This window comes from Amphiura filiformis, chromosome 13, assembly GCF_039555335.1.
Source record: "Amphiura filiformis chromosome 13, Afil_fr2py, whole genome shotgun sequence".
Classification (NCBI taxonomy): domain Eukaryota; kingdom Metazoa; phylum Echinodermata; class Ophiuroidea; order Amphilepidida; family Amphiuridae; genus Amphiura; species Amphiura filiformis.
The window spans coordinates 28,810,603-28,827,990 of NC_092640.1; the positions used below are offsets into that span (position 1 = coordinate 28,810,603).

General features: G+C 35.8%; 1 protein-coding gene across 4 annotated transcripts in view; it reads left to right on the forward strand.

The window, feature by feature from the left end:
* Positions 1–17,388, forward strand: part of LOC140168200 (protein Obscurin-like) — a 241,289-nt gene that overhangs the window by 154,487 nt on the left and 69,414 nt on the right. For all 4 annotated transcript variants that reach the window (XM_072191532.1, XM_072191531.1, XM_072191533.1 and 1 more), the window contains 3 exons: positions 1,968–2,146; positions 5,545–6,498; positions 17,215–17,277. In XM_072191532.1, coding sequence (XP_072047633.1) covers positions 1,968–2,146; positions 5,545–6,498; positions 17,215–17,277 — 1,196 coding nt within the window. The remainder of the gene's footprint in view (positions 1–1,967; positions 2,147–5,544; positions 6,499–17,214; positions 17,278–17,388) is intronic.

Sequence of the window (17,388 nt, forward strand, 5' to 3'; positions counted from 1 at the left end):
GGCGTAACTTTACACAAAGGGCCCCTGTAGTAATTAAATCCTATTAGTTGCGAAGGTTACCGTTCATAAGTAAGTTTAATGAATTAGAACTTCTGACTTGTCGTAAATTATGGCTCTACGAAGACCTACGAAGCTTTGTAAAGTTCAGTGAAATGGACCAGAGATGGCTGAACTCCCAGGCTCAACTTACTTGACCATAACCAGGTTAGCATATGTGACCATACACTACGAATGAGCCGTAAATGTCCTAAATTGTATTCTGATTTACAGTGTAAAATGTACATGAAGGTCGTATTCATAGGTACCTCAAGTTGGTGCAACATGTATCTCATTTTGATAGCGATAGTCAAATGCCTTTTAAACCAATCAATACTCTTATTGTTGAAGAGGATAATAAGCTTCTACCTATGTCTATAGAATTCTTAAATAGCTCTAGTCTTTGTTTGCTTTGGTTAAATCCTGTTCAAGTGGTGGGTTACAAAGCATTGTATTTTGTCTAGGTATGTATTCCCGAACCTTGTTGACTTGGAGATGATTTAAAATGACTGCCAATTTTGACTGTTTGATATTTATTTCCAGCAATGTGGGAAAAGAGACACATGTAGAACCAAAAAAGTATACTATTTTGTTGAACAAACCATAACCCTGCTTCTGGATATCGTTTGAAGTCAAATGATGTACCATTTTAAAGCCCCTATGATATATTTTCTAATCACGAAATAAAATAAAATTGACCTGTGCCGACTTTATGGCTCATTCGTCACATATAGCATAGCTCATCATTGGTCATCTTCTAATAGAATGGACAGACCAAAGCATGTTCACCTGGCTCACATGTTAAACTGTGTTGTTTCAAGTCATTTAGCTCATCTATGTCACCTGTTTACTGCAACCAAATCTTTCAGTAGTTTCAAATAGCACAGACCAGGCTGTCGCCATGTAATATATATGATACTTGTTGAAGGAAATATCAGGAAACAAATACAAATAGATGCTGTTCAAAACACGCCAAAATAGAGGAGCGGATGGAGGGACCAATTTGGTAGCTGTGTCACCTTTAACCTTATCCTAAACCCTAAAACCCAACCCTAACCCATAATCCTAAAACTAATCTTCAATAAACCCACACCTTAACCTAAATCCTAAATGTAAGGACTGGTGGGAATCGAACCAGTAACTACAGCAGAGTGCTGCTTAATCTCCACTAGTCATAATCACTCTGTAGTCCTCTGTGAAGTGTCTCAGCAGCCAAATACAATAAATAATTGAATTAAGATGGTCTAAATGATTCCACTCTATGGATATGTATAACATAAACACAAAATATTTTAAACGTTTTTCAGCTTGTGGTCAAAACATTTCAAAAATGTCAGGTTATATAAAGGTCATGAAAACGTTTTAAATATTTGGAATGACAAAGCATTTGAATTTCATCCAACTTTACCCAGGTTCGTAACTCAAGTAACCACTTGTACATGTAAGTTACGAATACCCTTTTACTAGATGTAACTTTACAAAGGGTCTCTGTAGTAAATCCCTCTTACCTATGAAGGGTACCGATCGTAATTCATTTGAGCGAAATGGAACTTACGATATGTCGTAAGTTACGATTGATTTTGAGACTTTCAAAGCTTCGTAAAGTGAAATGGACCCCAGATTTTTAAACATTTTCTGGCAACCTTTTCTAACTTGCTGTAATCGTTTATGAAAATGTTTTGTGTTTGCTGAGCAACAAGGCTTGCATAGGGGGGTCCACTTTTTGCTATTTTTCCATTGAAAAGGTCCAAAAGTGGGATAAAAATTGACAGACAGTCCATTTTTTACACAAAAATAAAGATCCACTTTTTCAGGGAAGTCCAACAGTCCCCACCCCCAAAAATCCTATATACAGGACTGTGAGTAACTATATATTTTATTTACTTTTATTATCACAACAATTATTATTTTCTCTCTGTCTCATTCTCCAGGCTTAAAGACGATGAAGAGATACCAAAGAATTCTAAGCGTCATAATATCCATAACCCCAAGGAAGGGGTACTCCGATTAGAAATTAGTAAGGTCACTTTAGAAGATAAAGGGGACTATACGTGTGTGATCACAGATGGGGGCAGAGAAGTTAAGTGTACTACAGAACTTATCATGAAAGGTAAGATGATTCTGTCAGATTACACTATTCTATTTAAAATCCACATTCCCGCTGTGGAGGATTTTGGAAATATCTTCCACAGGAGTATGAATTTCAAATGGAATCAGCACATTGACCTTCGCTCTCCTTCTGTGGAAGATTCAGGTTGAATCTTCTTAGAAGGTGTATGAAATTCAAATGGAGCTGACTTATGTGTTCATTTTATTTGGAATTCAAACTCCCCCTGTGGAAGATATTTCCAAAATCTTCACAGAGGTAGTGTGGATTTTAGATGGAATATACCAGATCTTGATGTTCCTGTGCTTGAGAATGTTCCTGCGATTTAATTGGTTCTTACTCATGTGATATGACACGATATAACACGGTTCAGCGTGTGTGCGTAGACGCGATATGAGTACTCGCTATTTGAACTCGAAATGCTGGCTACCGCACTACTGCTCACTATAGCCGACAAACCGTGCTTATTGCTAGAATTAATTTACGAGTGTGTTCATCAGTGATGGCGTATCACTTACAGTTGTTTGCCTTCTACACTAAAGATGTGTTCAGACAGGCTTAGAATTAAATTTGTGTTAAACTAAGCTACCTCTGAGTTAGCTAAGTGTTAGTGTCCATCAGAACAAGGATCGTGCTAGCAGCATGTAAACTGCCGGACTCTGTCATACATACATACATACATACATAAACAACATTTAATAGGGCGCCTTTCCAACTTGATCAAAGCGCCGTAAAAACAAAGCAATAACAAAAACAGAGTCAATATGATGGATAAAAATGAGACTTCAACACCTTCTTGAAACTAGGCAGTGTGCATGCCTCCCTGATGGTTCTTGGGAGGCTGTTCCAGAGTGTGGGTGTCGAAACATAAAATGATTTATCTCCAATGCGATTTTTCCCGACATGAGCGGTGAGAAGAGTAGTATCGAAAGATGAACGTGTCATGGGTCCTGTAGCAGGTTTGAGTTTATGAGTGAGAAAGTTTGTGAGATAAACTGGTGCATTACCCTGAAGACATTTAAAAACATACATGCATATCTTGAATTTGATGCGCTCCCGTATGGGCAGCCAGTGTAGAGTGTCCAGGAGAGGTGATGGGCTATCACGTCTGTCAGCACAGAAAATAAGTTTAGCGGCTTTGTTTAGGAGAGATTGTAAGCGGTCCAGGTCCTTTGATTTGGCTCCATACAGGAGTGCATTGCCATAGTCCAGGCGTGAGAGAATAAGACAGCGAGCGACATGATGTTTTGTGTCCTGATCAAGATATTTAGCGATGCGACGGATGTTCCGTAAGTGAAAGTTGACAGAAGAAATAAGACTGTTGATGTGCTTAGTCATGGACATATGATCGTCGAAAATCATGTTGACATTTAAGCTTAAAAGTTACCTTTTCAGAATCTGTATTGAGCAGCAGCGACGTAGCTTGTGACGCCATCACTGCGTCTTCATTCAGCGAAGTGATTACACTCATCCAGTCCTCCGGAGGAGTGTAATCACTACACTAAAGAAGATGCCGTGATGGCGTCACAAGCTACGTCGCTGCTGCTCAATACAGACTCTGAAAAGGTAACTTTTCAAGCTTACGTATCGTGTTAACAAAAGCAAAGCAAGAACCTCTGTGGCAGCGTACTAACACAAAGCAATCGCTACAGCTAATACAAAGTGCTTAGACAAATATCAATGTTAAATGATGACCTCAAACTACTTCCGTGTTATGCTCACTCACACAGAGGTAAGCTACCATCTGAACAAGCCTTAACTGACCTATATTTAAGGGCCACATCCTTCTGGTCCTAATTAGTTTTCAAACTTGAGAGAAGACAAGATGAACCAGGTGTTACTCATTGACACTTCATAGAGTCTTTGATATAAACCCCGCCCGCTGATGTCAAAGACTGCTGATGATGTCCAGGGCTTTAGCCCAGAGATGACCAGGGCTCTGTCCACTATCAACATTCCAAAACGTAGCCAGGTCATTTTATAAACGGTGAGCTTTAAAGGTATATACAGTCATTTGAAACCCAAAGCGTAAGACCAACTTATCAATATAATTTTTTTTTGTAAAATATATAGCTCTGGAATTCTATCTTCTATAATTTAATTTTTACAGGGCAAATGGATCGGTTATCATTTAAAAGTCCATTCAGTGATTCAGCAAAAGTGTGAAAATATTAATTAGTTAAATTTACAGATATCAGATTTGCTACATTCTTTTTTCTTTTTTCTAAAATTGCAAAATATATATATTTGCAATATGTATATTTATTCCCAATTTTCAATTCAATTTAGACCTGAAGCCCCCAAATACGTAACTATTTAGTATATCTTATAGCAGCAGCACATGTTTTTTTGCGTGCACATTTTTCTTCACAAATTTAATTTAAAGAAAAAACCTTCCCATTTTTTTACATACATTTTGGTACAAATATGTTTTAAAATGTATTTGTTGGAAGAATTGTGTGATTATCACTTTGAATTAGTGAGAATATCTCAACCTGAGTTTTGATGAGTCAGCAAAAAAAAGGGTGAAAAGTGTATTCTGCATTGGATTTTGAAATCTATGCAAGCTCTGAAATTATATTTTTTGGCTTTATAGACGAATCTAAATTCACGTATTCCTACACCTGTGTATAGCAGCCTTTAGTTGGGTAGCCGTCGGCTACAATGCACTCAAAATGTGCAATTATTCGGCCTTGGCGGAAACTTTAAACTGCATTCCATCACCCGTTTTACACCTTAATACATAATAATCGGATTAACTACACGCGGTATCTATGCGATGTACTTCTCGTCCTTGCATCTTCTCTAGGTGTTAGGCGGCTTTTATTTGCACAATTGGACGCTCAAAACACTAGGTTGGTGCTAGCGACTACCAAAGATGTCCGACCAAATCCTGACCATGACTTGGCTCGTTGGATTCGTCTATAGACAAAACTATAATATTATTGTTCTTTTAATAAAAGGATTTCTGCAGAGATGGATGCAATGCCTGTGCTATGTGTGACTTCTTTATTATGTAACTGGCATGGCACAGGGTTTTTTTTCTATATTTATGCTAGCATTTATAAGTAAGGAACTTAGTAACAAATTTTTTCATTTTATTTGTGGAATATAGAATTCACATGGATAATTAACTTTGGGCTATTCCAGTGGAAATCCACACACCCCCTTTGGAAGACATAACCTTTATCTTCCACACAGGGTGCATGGATTTCAAATGGTGCTACCTGAATGGTTGATTCCATTTGAAATCTACAACCCCTGTATGGGAGATTAAGGTTATCTCTTCCATAGGGGGTATGTGGATTTCAACTAGAATAGCCCTTTCAAGATAAAACCAGCACATTTTGAATTTCTTTGTTTTTGTATTATTCTAAAATATCTTTTTATTTATATTTCAGAACATAAACATACACCATGGGACCCTGTCCCTGCCAAATTCCTCACCCAGCTGAAGGAGCAGAGTGTCAAAGAAGGCAAACCAGCAACATTTGAATGCGAAGTGCTTGGGAATCCGTCACCTGAGATCAATTGGCTCTTTGAAGGACAATTCCTCGAAGATACTCAAAATATAAGGACTTCTTTTGACGGTAAAGTTGCTACGCTAGAGCTTATATCCGCGCAAAAAAACGATGCCGGCTCTTATTCCTGCCAGGTGTTCAACGGGTTAGCTCAAAAACAGCGTACAACTGCTAAACTCAAAGTGCAAGGTGCAAATTTGAGAAAATTTGCATTGAAAGCGCCCTCGTTTACTAATAAGACTGAGGATCAGAGGGTGCAGGAAGGTCAAAATGTAGAGTTTTCTAGTCATGTACATGGAAATCCAAAACCAAAAGTGGCTTGGTTTTTTAACAATGAAGAAATCAAAGAGAGTAACTACTTCCATTTCGATCATTCTAAGGATCAGTTTATATTACGAATCGAGGAAGCGTTTCCCGAAGACGAAGGAGAGTATGTTTGTCGTGCAATCAATAGCAGCGGAAAGAAGGAGTGGAGAGTTAGACTTACTGTGGACGAACAAAAGACGTCCAATTATACGTTGGATAATTCCAAAATTGGATTTTCGCGACCTTCATTCCTATCGCACCTTGCAGATCACAAGGTAATGGAGATGGACACGGTGACATTTGAGTGTAAAGTGATGGGAAATCCAGAACCGGAGGTAATCTGGTTCCACCGTGGGAGAGAAATGGTCGAGGATGGACACAATCATATATTGGAATATAACGATAATGGAATTTGTATGTTGATTATGCCCAGAGTGAAAATGGAGAATGCTGGGAAATATGTGTGTGTTGCTAGGAGCTCTCTAGGTGTGGCTAATAGTATAGCTGTTTTGAGCATCACTGAAAGAGGTAAGCTTGGTAAATAATAGATAACATGTGCAATTTTTCAAAAGGGGGGGGCATTTATTAGAGGAAAATTGTCAGCAAAAACGGCTTAAAAATTGCCGTGAAAATCGGAAGTACCACTGACTTTTGGTTTGTTTCCATTTTGAGATAGCTGAATATTTGGTTACACATAATAGATGACATTATTTGATATCTTCAGTAGATAGCACGATGGGATAACGACCTATGGAATACGATATTATTGTGGTAGATACTACGAAATTACATATGTTAGTGAATTTTAAACAAGAATTTACTGAGTGAGTTTCTACCATAATTTGGCAATGAACTGGACGCCACATTTCCGGAACCACCGCTAGGTGGCAGCACACGACTAAAGCTTTGAAGGAACACCTGAATTGCTTTCATATGCTCAGACCTGGTAATGCTCAGAGATGCCGAGATATCTATGATGTAGCCACAATTTTGACATTGTAGCACATGGAATGCCTTAGGATGGTTTCAAAAGGGTTGGAAACGCTGATAAATATACGAAACAGCATAGATCTGGGCCAAAAAAATGCATTTAATCAACAGCTCTACTAGACCCGTGACGTCGCGCAGACGTCACGGACCTAGCCGGGTATAGCCCCCTTCATCTGGCCAGACGCCACCAACAGCGTCTATCTCTAGTTCCGAAAAACTCTGGATGGAAGTTTATGGTAGGATAGGTTTTGTCCATGCAATTTAGCGATCATTACAGCCAACAATGACATGACTGATTTTCATTTAAAAAGGGGGTGTTTATTAGAGTGAGGGCATTTATTGGCATGTGGCATCATTGCTAGATAATACACTGGCATAACTCAATATTTACAGTAGAGTATATCATTTGCTATCTTCAGTAGATAACATACTGGGATAACTCAATATTTAGTTAAACACAGTAGATGACATCATTTGCTATCTTCAGTAGATAGCATGTTGGGGTAGCTCAATATTTGGTTATAGCTTATAGAGTAGGTGACATCATTTGCTATCTTCAGTAGATAGCACACTAGGATTGCTTAACATTGAGTCATACACAGGTGATGACATCATTTGCTATCTTTAGTAGATAGCACTCTAGGATAATTCAATATTTAGTTATACACAGTAGGTAACATCATTTGCTATCTTCAGTAGAAAGTAGATAACTCAGATAACTCAACATTAAGTTATACACGGTTGATGTCTTTTGCTATCTTCAGTAGATAGCATGATGGGATAGCTCAATATTTGGTTATACACAGTAGATAACATCATTTCCTATCTTCAGTAGATAGCACAATGGGATAACTCAATATTTGGTTATACACAGTAGATGACATCATTTGCTATCTTCAGTAGATATCACAATGGGATAACTCAATATTTGGTTATACACAGTATATAACATCATTTCATATCTTCAGTAGATAGCACAATGGAATAACTCAATATTTGGTTATACACAGTAGATGACATCATCTATCTTCAGTAGATAGCACAATGGGATAACTCAATATTTGGTTATACACAGTAGATGACATCATTTGCTATCTTCAGTAGATATCACAATGGGAGAACTCAATATTTGGTTATACACAGTAGATGACATCATTTGCTATCTTCAGTAGATAGCATGATGGGATAACTCAATATTTGGATGACATCATTTGCTATCTTCAGTAGATATCACAATGGGATAACTCAATATTTGGTTATACACAGTAGATGACATCATTTGCTATCTTCAGTAGATAGCATGATGGGATAACTCAATATTTGGATGACATCATTTGCTATCTTCAGTAGATATCACAATGGGATAACTCAATATTTGGTTATACACAGTATATAACATCATTTCCTATCTTCAGTAGATAGCAAAATGGAATAACTCAATATTTGGTTATACACAGTAGATGACATCATCTATCTTCAGTAGATAGCACGATGGGATAACTCAATATTTGGTTATACACAGTAGATGACATCATTTGCTATCTTCAGTAGATATCACAATGGGATAACTCAATATTTTTTTATACACAGTAGATGACATCATTTGCTATCTTCAGTAGATATCACGATGTGATGACTCAAAATTTGGTTATACACAGTAGATGACATCATTTGCTATCTTCAGTAGATAGCATGATGGGATAACTCAATATTTGGTTATACACAGTAGATGACATTTGCTATCTTCAGTAGATAGCACGGTAGGATAACTCAATATCTGGGTTTACACAGTTGATGACATCATATGCTATATGCAGTAGATAGCACACTGGGATAACTTAATATTTAGTTATAAACAGTAGATGACATCATTTGCTATCTTCAGTAGATAGCATGTTGGCATAGCAAGCGCAATATCTGATTATACACAATAGATGACATTATTTGCTATCCTCAGTAGATAGCACAATGGGATAGCTCAATATTTAGTTACATAGTAGATAACGTCATTTGCTATCTTCAGTTTAAAGATTGCACTCTAATCAAAGGCATGAAGAGTACCACAAAAGTAAAAGCGGTAATTTTTGAAAATAGTAAGGTAAAAATAAGTTTTTTTTAAATGGTGATAAAATTTTTAAAAATATTCCATCGGGAACGTTTGGGATAATCGGTTGAAGGGGTAATAAGTTAGTGAGGATATGGTAATCATGACATCTTGTGATAATTAAAAAAAGAAATGAGCAGATAAAATATAAAATAACACTTATCAATAACAAAATTGATTTAACAAATTAACACAAGGCAGCTATGTGAATTTTGGGCCATTCCAGTTGAAATCCATACACCCCTTATGGAATTAAGACATGACCTTAATCAACCACACAGGGAATGTAAATTGCAAATGGAGTCACCCATCTAGATAATACCATTTGAAATTCACACTCCCTGTGTGAAAGTTCTTTCATAGGGGTGTATGGATTTCAACTGGAATAGCCTATTTACACACAAGCTATTCATTTAGTCTACTAAATGTTTGGCCGTTGCGATTTATATGTGTTATAATGAAGTTATAAGCTTAATTTGTTGGCAACACATCACATTACATCACAACGTGATTGGAATTTACCACCCATGACACCAATACTTCATGCAGAGAATTCGGCGAAACATAAGATTGAACCAAAAATGGGAAAATATATAGAAAGTAAAGTCACACTAATACTATGGCCTGTTCCATTTGAAATCCACACATCCCCTGTGGAAGATTAAGTTTTTCACAGATGGAGTATAGGCAGTTGGGTAACTTCTATTTGAAAAACTCACTCTAGTCATGGAAGTATTTGAAATACTCCTACAGGGGAGTTACTCCCACTGTGGAAGATTTAGCTGAATTTTGCCACAGGGGAGTATGGGTTTCATATATAATAGGCAATTGGGTAACTTATATTAAACAGTAGGTAAAGCCATACACAGAGGGAGTACAGGTTTCTCAAATTAATTAACCCTAACCAATTACATTTGAAAATCATGCTCCCTCTGTGGAATATTTTTCTTAAATCTTCCACAGGGTTATAGTAGATTTAAATTGGAATAGCCCAATACATGTTTGGACTCATTTGAATGATCTATTTATGTTGAGAAAAAAGTCAAGTTGTGGAAATATGCAATTCTGCAAGTTTTGAAGGAAAAACAGGTTTTTTTCCCTCACACTTGATATGTGATACAATGAAGTCCATTGAGTAGAGTATTGCTTGATATCAATTTTCATTTTGTCATTTGATATTCCTGCTCTTTTAAAGCAGCATGATCCAATTTCATCACATGTATCATATTTCCCCCGCTCCCAAGACATAGTGGCGTATCAGCCATTTTTGACAAAATAAGATAAGATCAGTTTCATAATCTATGTATAAAGCTCTACATTCTGACAAACTTTCAAGACATGCATGTCATTAATTGCCACTATGTTGTCCAAAACAAGGGGAATGTTGTACACAATAATTCCAATGAGTGAAATACGCCAAACCTAATTAGTGATAATACTTTAATTAATGGTCACATTCCGTTTTTGAGTTATGACACAAAACGAAATTTAGATGAAATATTTTGCATTCGGTAGAGACAATCAACGAAAAAAGTCTTGGAACGCTTGAGTGTAAATAACTGAAAACTGTCACCCCCTCTCCCCCGTGCAATGTTGAGAAATACCAAAGTCTTCAGCGGTTCCCAATGTGTTCCAACATTGATTGATGGGGAGAGGGGGAGGGTAAATCATTGTTGTAGATGTCATGCTTGTTCCCAGGCAAAATATACGTCATTTCCATGATCATAAGAAATTCTGCACGAATTTCGACAGAGTGTACTAAGCGTTCCAAGGACTTTTTTCGTAGATTGTGGTTTCATCCTGTTGTAGATTAAGAATTGATATTAATTTTGATGGCTTTTTATGCTTCTGTAGTTTTTAAGATGTTTGTAGTTCACGGCATTTTTCCTTTTGTACAGCGCCTAGAGATCTCTTTGTTTTGTGCGCTTTATAAATGTCCATTATTATTATTATTATTATTATTATGTCGCAAATATGTGACATACACCACTATTTTGGTATATCGTGGCTGTGTGGCCAATATGGATATGAATTCAACTATTTTTCGACATACTGGCGTATCACATGTCGTATGTCAATTTTGAATGGAGAATAATTTTTCAGAAAAATTGACATACTGGCGTATAAGTTTAATGACTAATTACAAATAATTGGTGAATGACAACAATGTATTTTATACATTAAATGTAACTTAAATATTTATATTTTCATATCCATTCAAGAAAAGGGGACATTTTAATCGAGGCAATGTATGACAAACGGTTAAAAGTTGCAAAAACTTCAGATGCAATTATCTCAAAATGGCCATTTTCGTGATACGCCACTATGTCTTGTGGGCGACGAAATGTAAACACGAAAAGTTTTACAGTAAATGTTTAACCATCACATAAAACCATGTGATTCGTGCTTGATAATTATTTTTCTAACATTATAAGACATAATGTTGTGATTGTCGTACACTTCCTTTAAGTTCCATTTTGGGTAGATATGTCTGTGCTACATTTGACATATATTTGCCTGTGCAAGTAAATCTTGGCCAACATGGTGCTTGTCACATGCGCAGCAATGGTAAGCAGCCTGGTGCCACATTAATGTCTTGTGATAATCTAATTTAGGTTTGTATGTATAACATCAACACAGACATGGTATGAATAGACACTGAGTAAATCACATGATATCATGGTCCCTCACTATGGACCACAATGGCCTCATCCCAATGGCATAGTTCAATAACCTCAATTAAACAATCACAGTACAAAATTTGACCTCAAGTTGGAAAGTATGAGTATTTGTACCCAAATTCTCAAAGGTCATTCAATGAATGTACATATGTATTGGGTTAAAGAAATGTGCCCTGATAGATGAGCATGTTGTGGATCATATTCCCGGATCATATTCAAACCAATTAACCATACACCTGTTGGTAACATAAACCCACTTCTTTCTTATTTCAACAAATGAAATGTAATTAATGTTTAATTAAGATCAGATGTGGTATCTATAGTATGAGAGGGAAGTGTTCATTTATCATATTCAGTGATAGCGAAGTCAATGATTAGATAAATATAATAAGGTGTAAAGCTTAAGAAATAGTTACAAGAGAATAATAGTGATACATATAAAGTAGGCTGGTTTATTTGAAGTCAGTGGCCTTTCCTACTTTTATTTATATTATTTTTTTTTAAATTATTGTTATTAATCATTACATCTTTATAGAGGGGACCCATTAATCAGTGTAGAAGGATTACTTTCAACATGGACCCTTTTTGGATGTAACTGGGTTGGATTGGGAGTGTCAGGCCTTTTTGTGGCGCCCTCTACGGAGGAGCCACAATATAGGCATGACTTTGTGAACGGCTTCTAATTTCACTCTTGCTAGATTGCCTTCGCAATTGTTTTGCTAAAATTATGCCCAGCTCAGAAATAAAACCACAATTTGCTTGGATTTTATTTTATTATTGTTTTCTGATATGCACGGGATAAAATGGTGAGCGTATATTCTTTGTTTAAAATACAAAATTAGGATTTATAAAAACACCAAATAAATCCTGACCTTTGTATCGTTCAACCAGTTTACCGTGTGCCTTAGAACCCGATAGACGGTGACATTTGACCATACACTAGGATCCACAACATGCTCATCTATCATGGGAACAGTTCTTAAACCCTAATACATTTGTACATTCATCCTTTGTACACAAACTCATACTCTGCAACTTGAGGTCAAATTTTGCACTATGATTATGTAATTGAGGTTATTGGACTATGCCATTGGGATGAGACTCTTGTGGTCCATAGTGATAAAATCAATTAACGAGGCCTCTTAAACTGATCGCTTTTGTTTGCTAATTACCATAGAATCTATATAGCGGTTACTCCATGATTGGATTAAGTAAATAACTAAATCCTGTTATCTACCCAGCAATGTTTGCTTTATCTTAATAATTGTAACAAACTGTAGTGTACTAAATGGCACAAGACAGAAAAGGCAAACAGACAGAAATTTAAAGTTTTAAATTAGAGAGTTGACAGGAAGTTGAAAGAGTTAAATTGTTATGGATATGATTGGTGTAAGCGAAAATGTTGAATGTCAGATCAAAGTCATCCGAGGTGAATTAAGTAATGTCAATCACAAATTGTTACAGGTCATTTGAGGTGGACTAAGTTTATATTTGGATTGTCAGAACACCTTCCCCAATCAAACACATTTCTCTTGCATTTGATCATCTTCCACTCTTCCCTAGAAAAATCATTATAATACCAAATCTACACACCATATCACGTCCAAGTTCACATTGGGCATACATTCCTTTTTAAAGGAATTTTTATTTAACCCAACTCTTTTTGAAATTGACTGTGATATGTATAGGCCTTTTATAGGTAGGGCTCTCTGTACACTGAACCAATAGCTATACATTTTTTAAACATGGAATACTTGAACAAATTACAAGATTATCTAATAAAAAAATTATCAAAGAGACTAATTAAAAGAATATTTTAATGACACAAATCAAACCATATACAAAATGAATGAAAGTATTTATATTATTGTTATTTATAGGTTAATGAATGCATCTTACTTGTTGAGAGTGAAATTGTACAAAATAATGCAAGAGTACTGAGATATTGATGCGACAAGTAATACGCATTTATTAACCTATTTCATGCACGAGATAAAAAAACGTAACTTTTGCTAATTTTATAACAAAATTGTCACTGAAAATGTTGGAAAATACAAGCAAATATAATGCATCAACCCGCAAGGAAAATGAATCAATCCTACGCGATGCAAACGTGCCCGTGCAATTATACAATATTAATGCACGAAGCGTATTTTTCTAACGGCTTTTCTGATTGGCTATGTGGTTCTAAGAGTGTATGAATGTTGTTTATTCAATGTATCTGTTTGGCATAGAGACAAATAAATATGAATAATGAAAACATAAGAAAACAAAGTGAACAAGACAAACAAAACAACAGATAAAATAGATAAATATATAAGTAAAAAGGAAATAATTTAGCAGATGCCATATTGCAAAAGGAAAGAAGTAGGATTCAAACAAAGATCCTAAAAATTTATTTTAAGCATCTTTGATTTAAATCAACAACAAAACGAAAACACTACACTGCGAGTGACAGATGTTTTTGATGGCATTATTAGCATTCTGCGATAAGAAACCGTGATAGCCGTATATCCTTAACAAACATCTCGCTGTAATCCATATTTTCTACCATCATGGAAACCCACAGTGATGGAAACCCCATCAAACTAATAGGAACACTGTGTTTTCATGCTGAGAAGTTCGTTGAGGAAAAGATTTCAAAGAAGATTGTAAAACTTGACCTTTTGTTTGATGCTTTATTTAGTTCTATTTTGAACGAAGGTGAGAATCCTTTGCTTGTTGAATTTGAGAATAAGGAGACGTATTGTTTGTGCTACCATTTCATTTTTATGATCCATGATATTGTTTGATCTGCAGGGTCCTAATCAGAATTTATTTTACAGGTAGGCAGTAGCGTAGCCAGGGTTTTAGTGGGAGGGATCAAGGCCAATTTTTGTCCCCATTTGTCAAATGTTTGTCCCATTTTTAGGACATTTTAGCTTTAGCATCCCCATTTTAACCATGAAAATTTTCTGTGTGGGGCAGTTCCACCAGGCTCCCCCTGGCTACGTCCCTGTGGATTGGTACTTCCAAAATGAGCATTTTTGGGGAAATCAATTGTCATGTCAAAAGAGGACCCATCCCCTCCCAAAAAGGACACGTTTTCAATATACACTCTTATAAAAATGGTGCAACGTAGATAACCTTTTTGTCCTGTAGGGAGCATCCTTATAGGAAGGAAGGATTCTTTGTTATGTATAAAGAACCCAAAAAAGATTCTTTACAGAACCAATAGGATTTCTAAAGACACAATGGGAACCTTTAATAAAAATTGTACTTTGAAAAACCTTTAAAGATTCCCCTGGATGGAGGACAGATGAAGAAGCCTTTTACTTAGAACTTTTTTATTGTGCATAGAAAGTGGTGCCTTTGTGAATTTTGTCCATTTGTTAAGTTTGACCTTTTGTTTGATGTTGTATCAGTTCTATTTTGAACTGAGATGAGAATCCTCTGCTCTTTGAATTTGGAAGATGGCCGAATAGTGCAATTGCCACTAATTTAAGTATTTATAGATTGAAACCAAATGTAGCATTGCTTAACTCTCTCCACGCGGGTGTCGACTGCAGATGACAAGTTTCAAACAAATTTGTAAAAATTCAAAAATTTCACGATTGTACAGTTTCTTGGCCATATTTGGAATCAGCATAAAAATGCATAAAAATTAGTACAAACACGCCCAGTATTGATTCAGTGGTTTTTGGGATAGCTATTGATATTTTGGGAAAATATTGGACTTTTTATGTGGAAGCATATGGCTAGCACACACAACATTAATAGAATGATGTACAATCTTGTATTGCTTGTTCTATCAAGCAGATTTTAATATTATGTTCCACAGAAAATGAACCTGTTATTGTTGGACTTCATGGTGTCACACAAGTCCATAGTCTTGTATTTATTTTGGGGTGGGGGAGCTTCAAGTTTCAAGTTTCAAGTTTCTTTATTGTCCAATACGAACACATTTACAAAACATATGTACAGTAACAACAGTGTGATTTTTAAAGTAAATAAACATTTTTACAGTTTTGTATGTATACAAAATTACAACTCAATGAAAAGAAAATATATTTATAAGGAAGATGTTACATTTGAACATCCCTTAGAGATTTTGCATAATATAAAGAAGAATACCTTTTGTGGATTTGTCTGCAAAAATGGCTGATTTCAGTGTGTGTGGGTTTTTTTTCAAAACAAAGTAAGTCTTTTGAATTTTTCCTTCAAAAAAGGGCCAAAAGTTTCAATGTTTTTTACAAAAAAGTGAACCCTATTTTTTTCAGATTGCCATTTGGAGGGGTGTGACACCACTTTCACTCTCCTTATGGACACTGGCCTGTCTACCATATAGGTTTATCTAGGTGAAAATTTTGGACGTCCATTTCACCCCTAATTCCAGCTGTGTCTTTCATAGGGAGAACCATTTGCAGAAATTCATCCTTAAAAGCCCAATAGGCAGGACTCATAACACATCCAGAAACTTGCTTTATACATAAATCAATAATGGAAAAGCCATTAACATTTACAAATGGAATCATATGATGGAATAAAACACGAGGCTATTATGTAGAAATCGACCTATTTTTGCTAATTGATTAAGTCAAGGAGCTGTAAGACAATATGTTGCTGCATAGATCTTTAAATTAAGATTATTTTAATAATTGTAATTTAATTTACATATTAAAGTATGTTTTACTATCACGGTGAATACTGCAAATCACAATATATTCAGAGTACCAAAATTTAGTTTTTGGTTTGGAAGGAACCCTTATTTTTAGTGGTATGACATTTTCACTATAAGAAAAGGTAGCATTTGCAAACAAGAAAATCTTGCAGGTCTTGGGGAGCGATCACTATTTACGCCAGGAGAGAAAGGAGGATTTTAGGGGGATGCAAATTTTTTTGATTGACTTAAGGGGGGGGGGCATGAAATTTTGACCTTAATATTGGATGGGGATGAAATTATATACAAAATAATAATGTGCGAATATATTCCTTTTGTGCATAGATAGTGTAAGGAATCGTAAAGAATTACAAATTTAAAAACAAGTGAAATAGTTCAGAATTGGCCAAAAGCGAAAAATTTCCATTTGTACAGTAGATCTTGCATACACTATGGACCACAATGGCATCATCTCAATGGCATAGTTCAGTAACCTCAATTAAACAATAATAGGGCAAAATTTGACCTCAAGTTGCAGAGTATGAGTTTTTGTACCCAAATTTTCAAATGGCATTCAATGAATGTACAAAGGTATTGGGATTAAAGAACTGTGCCCTGATAGATGAGCATGCTGTGGATCCTATAGTGATACATATACAATACACGCCAATGATTATAAGAGTGGTGACGATGGATTCCCTTCCTACATTTTCCATTTTATTTCACAGTTGATGCTAACTTGTGAAAATTCTCATTTATATGTATATACTTAGCATGCAGTCATGGCAGTGTACCTGTAATTACCACTTTGTTTATACTTTATAATGCAGGTCCGGAAGAACTCGCCAAACTAGACAGACAACACAGTGATGCTAGCAGCTCAGCAAGCACAGGTAAGGGGTGTTTGTCTGTAAACACTACCAGATAACACTTTTTTAACACTTCAATACGTTTGTTTCTGTACTTTACACATAAAAGTATAGGAGGTGTTGCTTATAATTAGT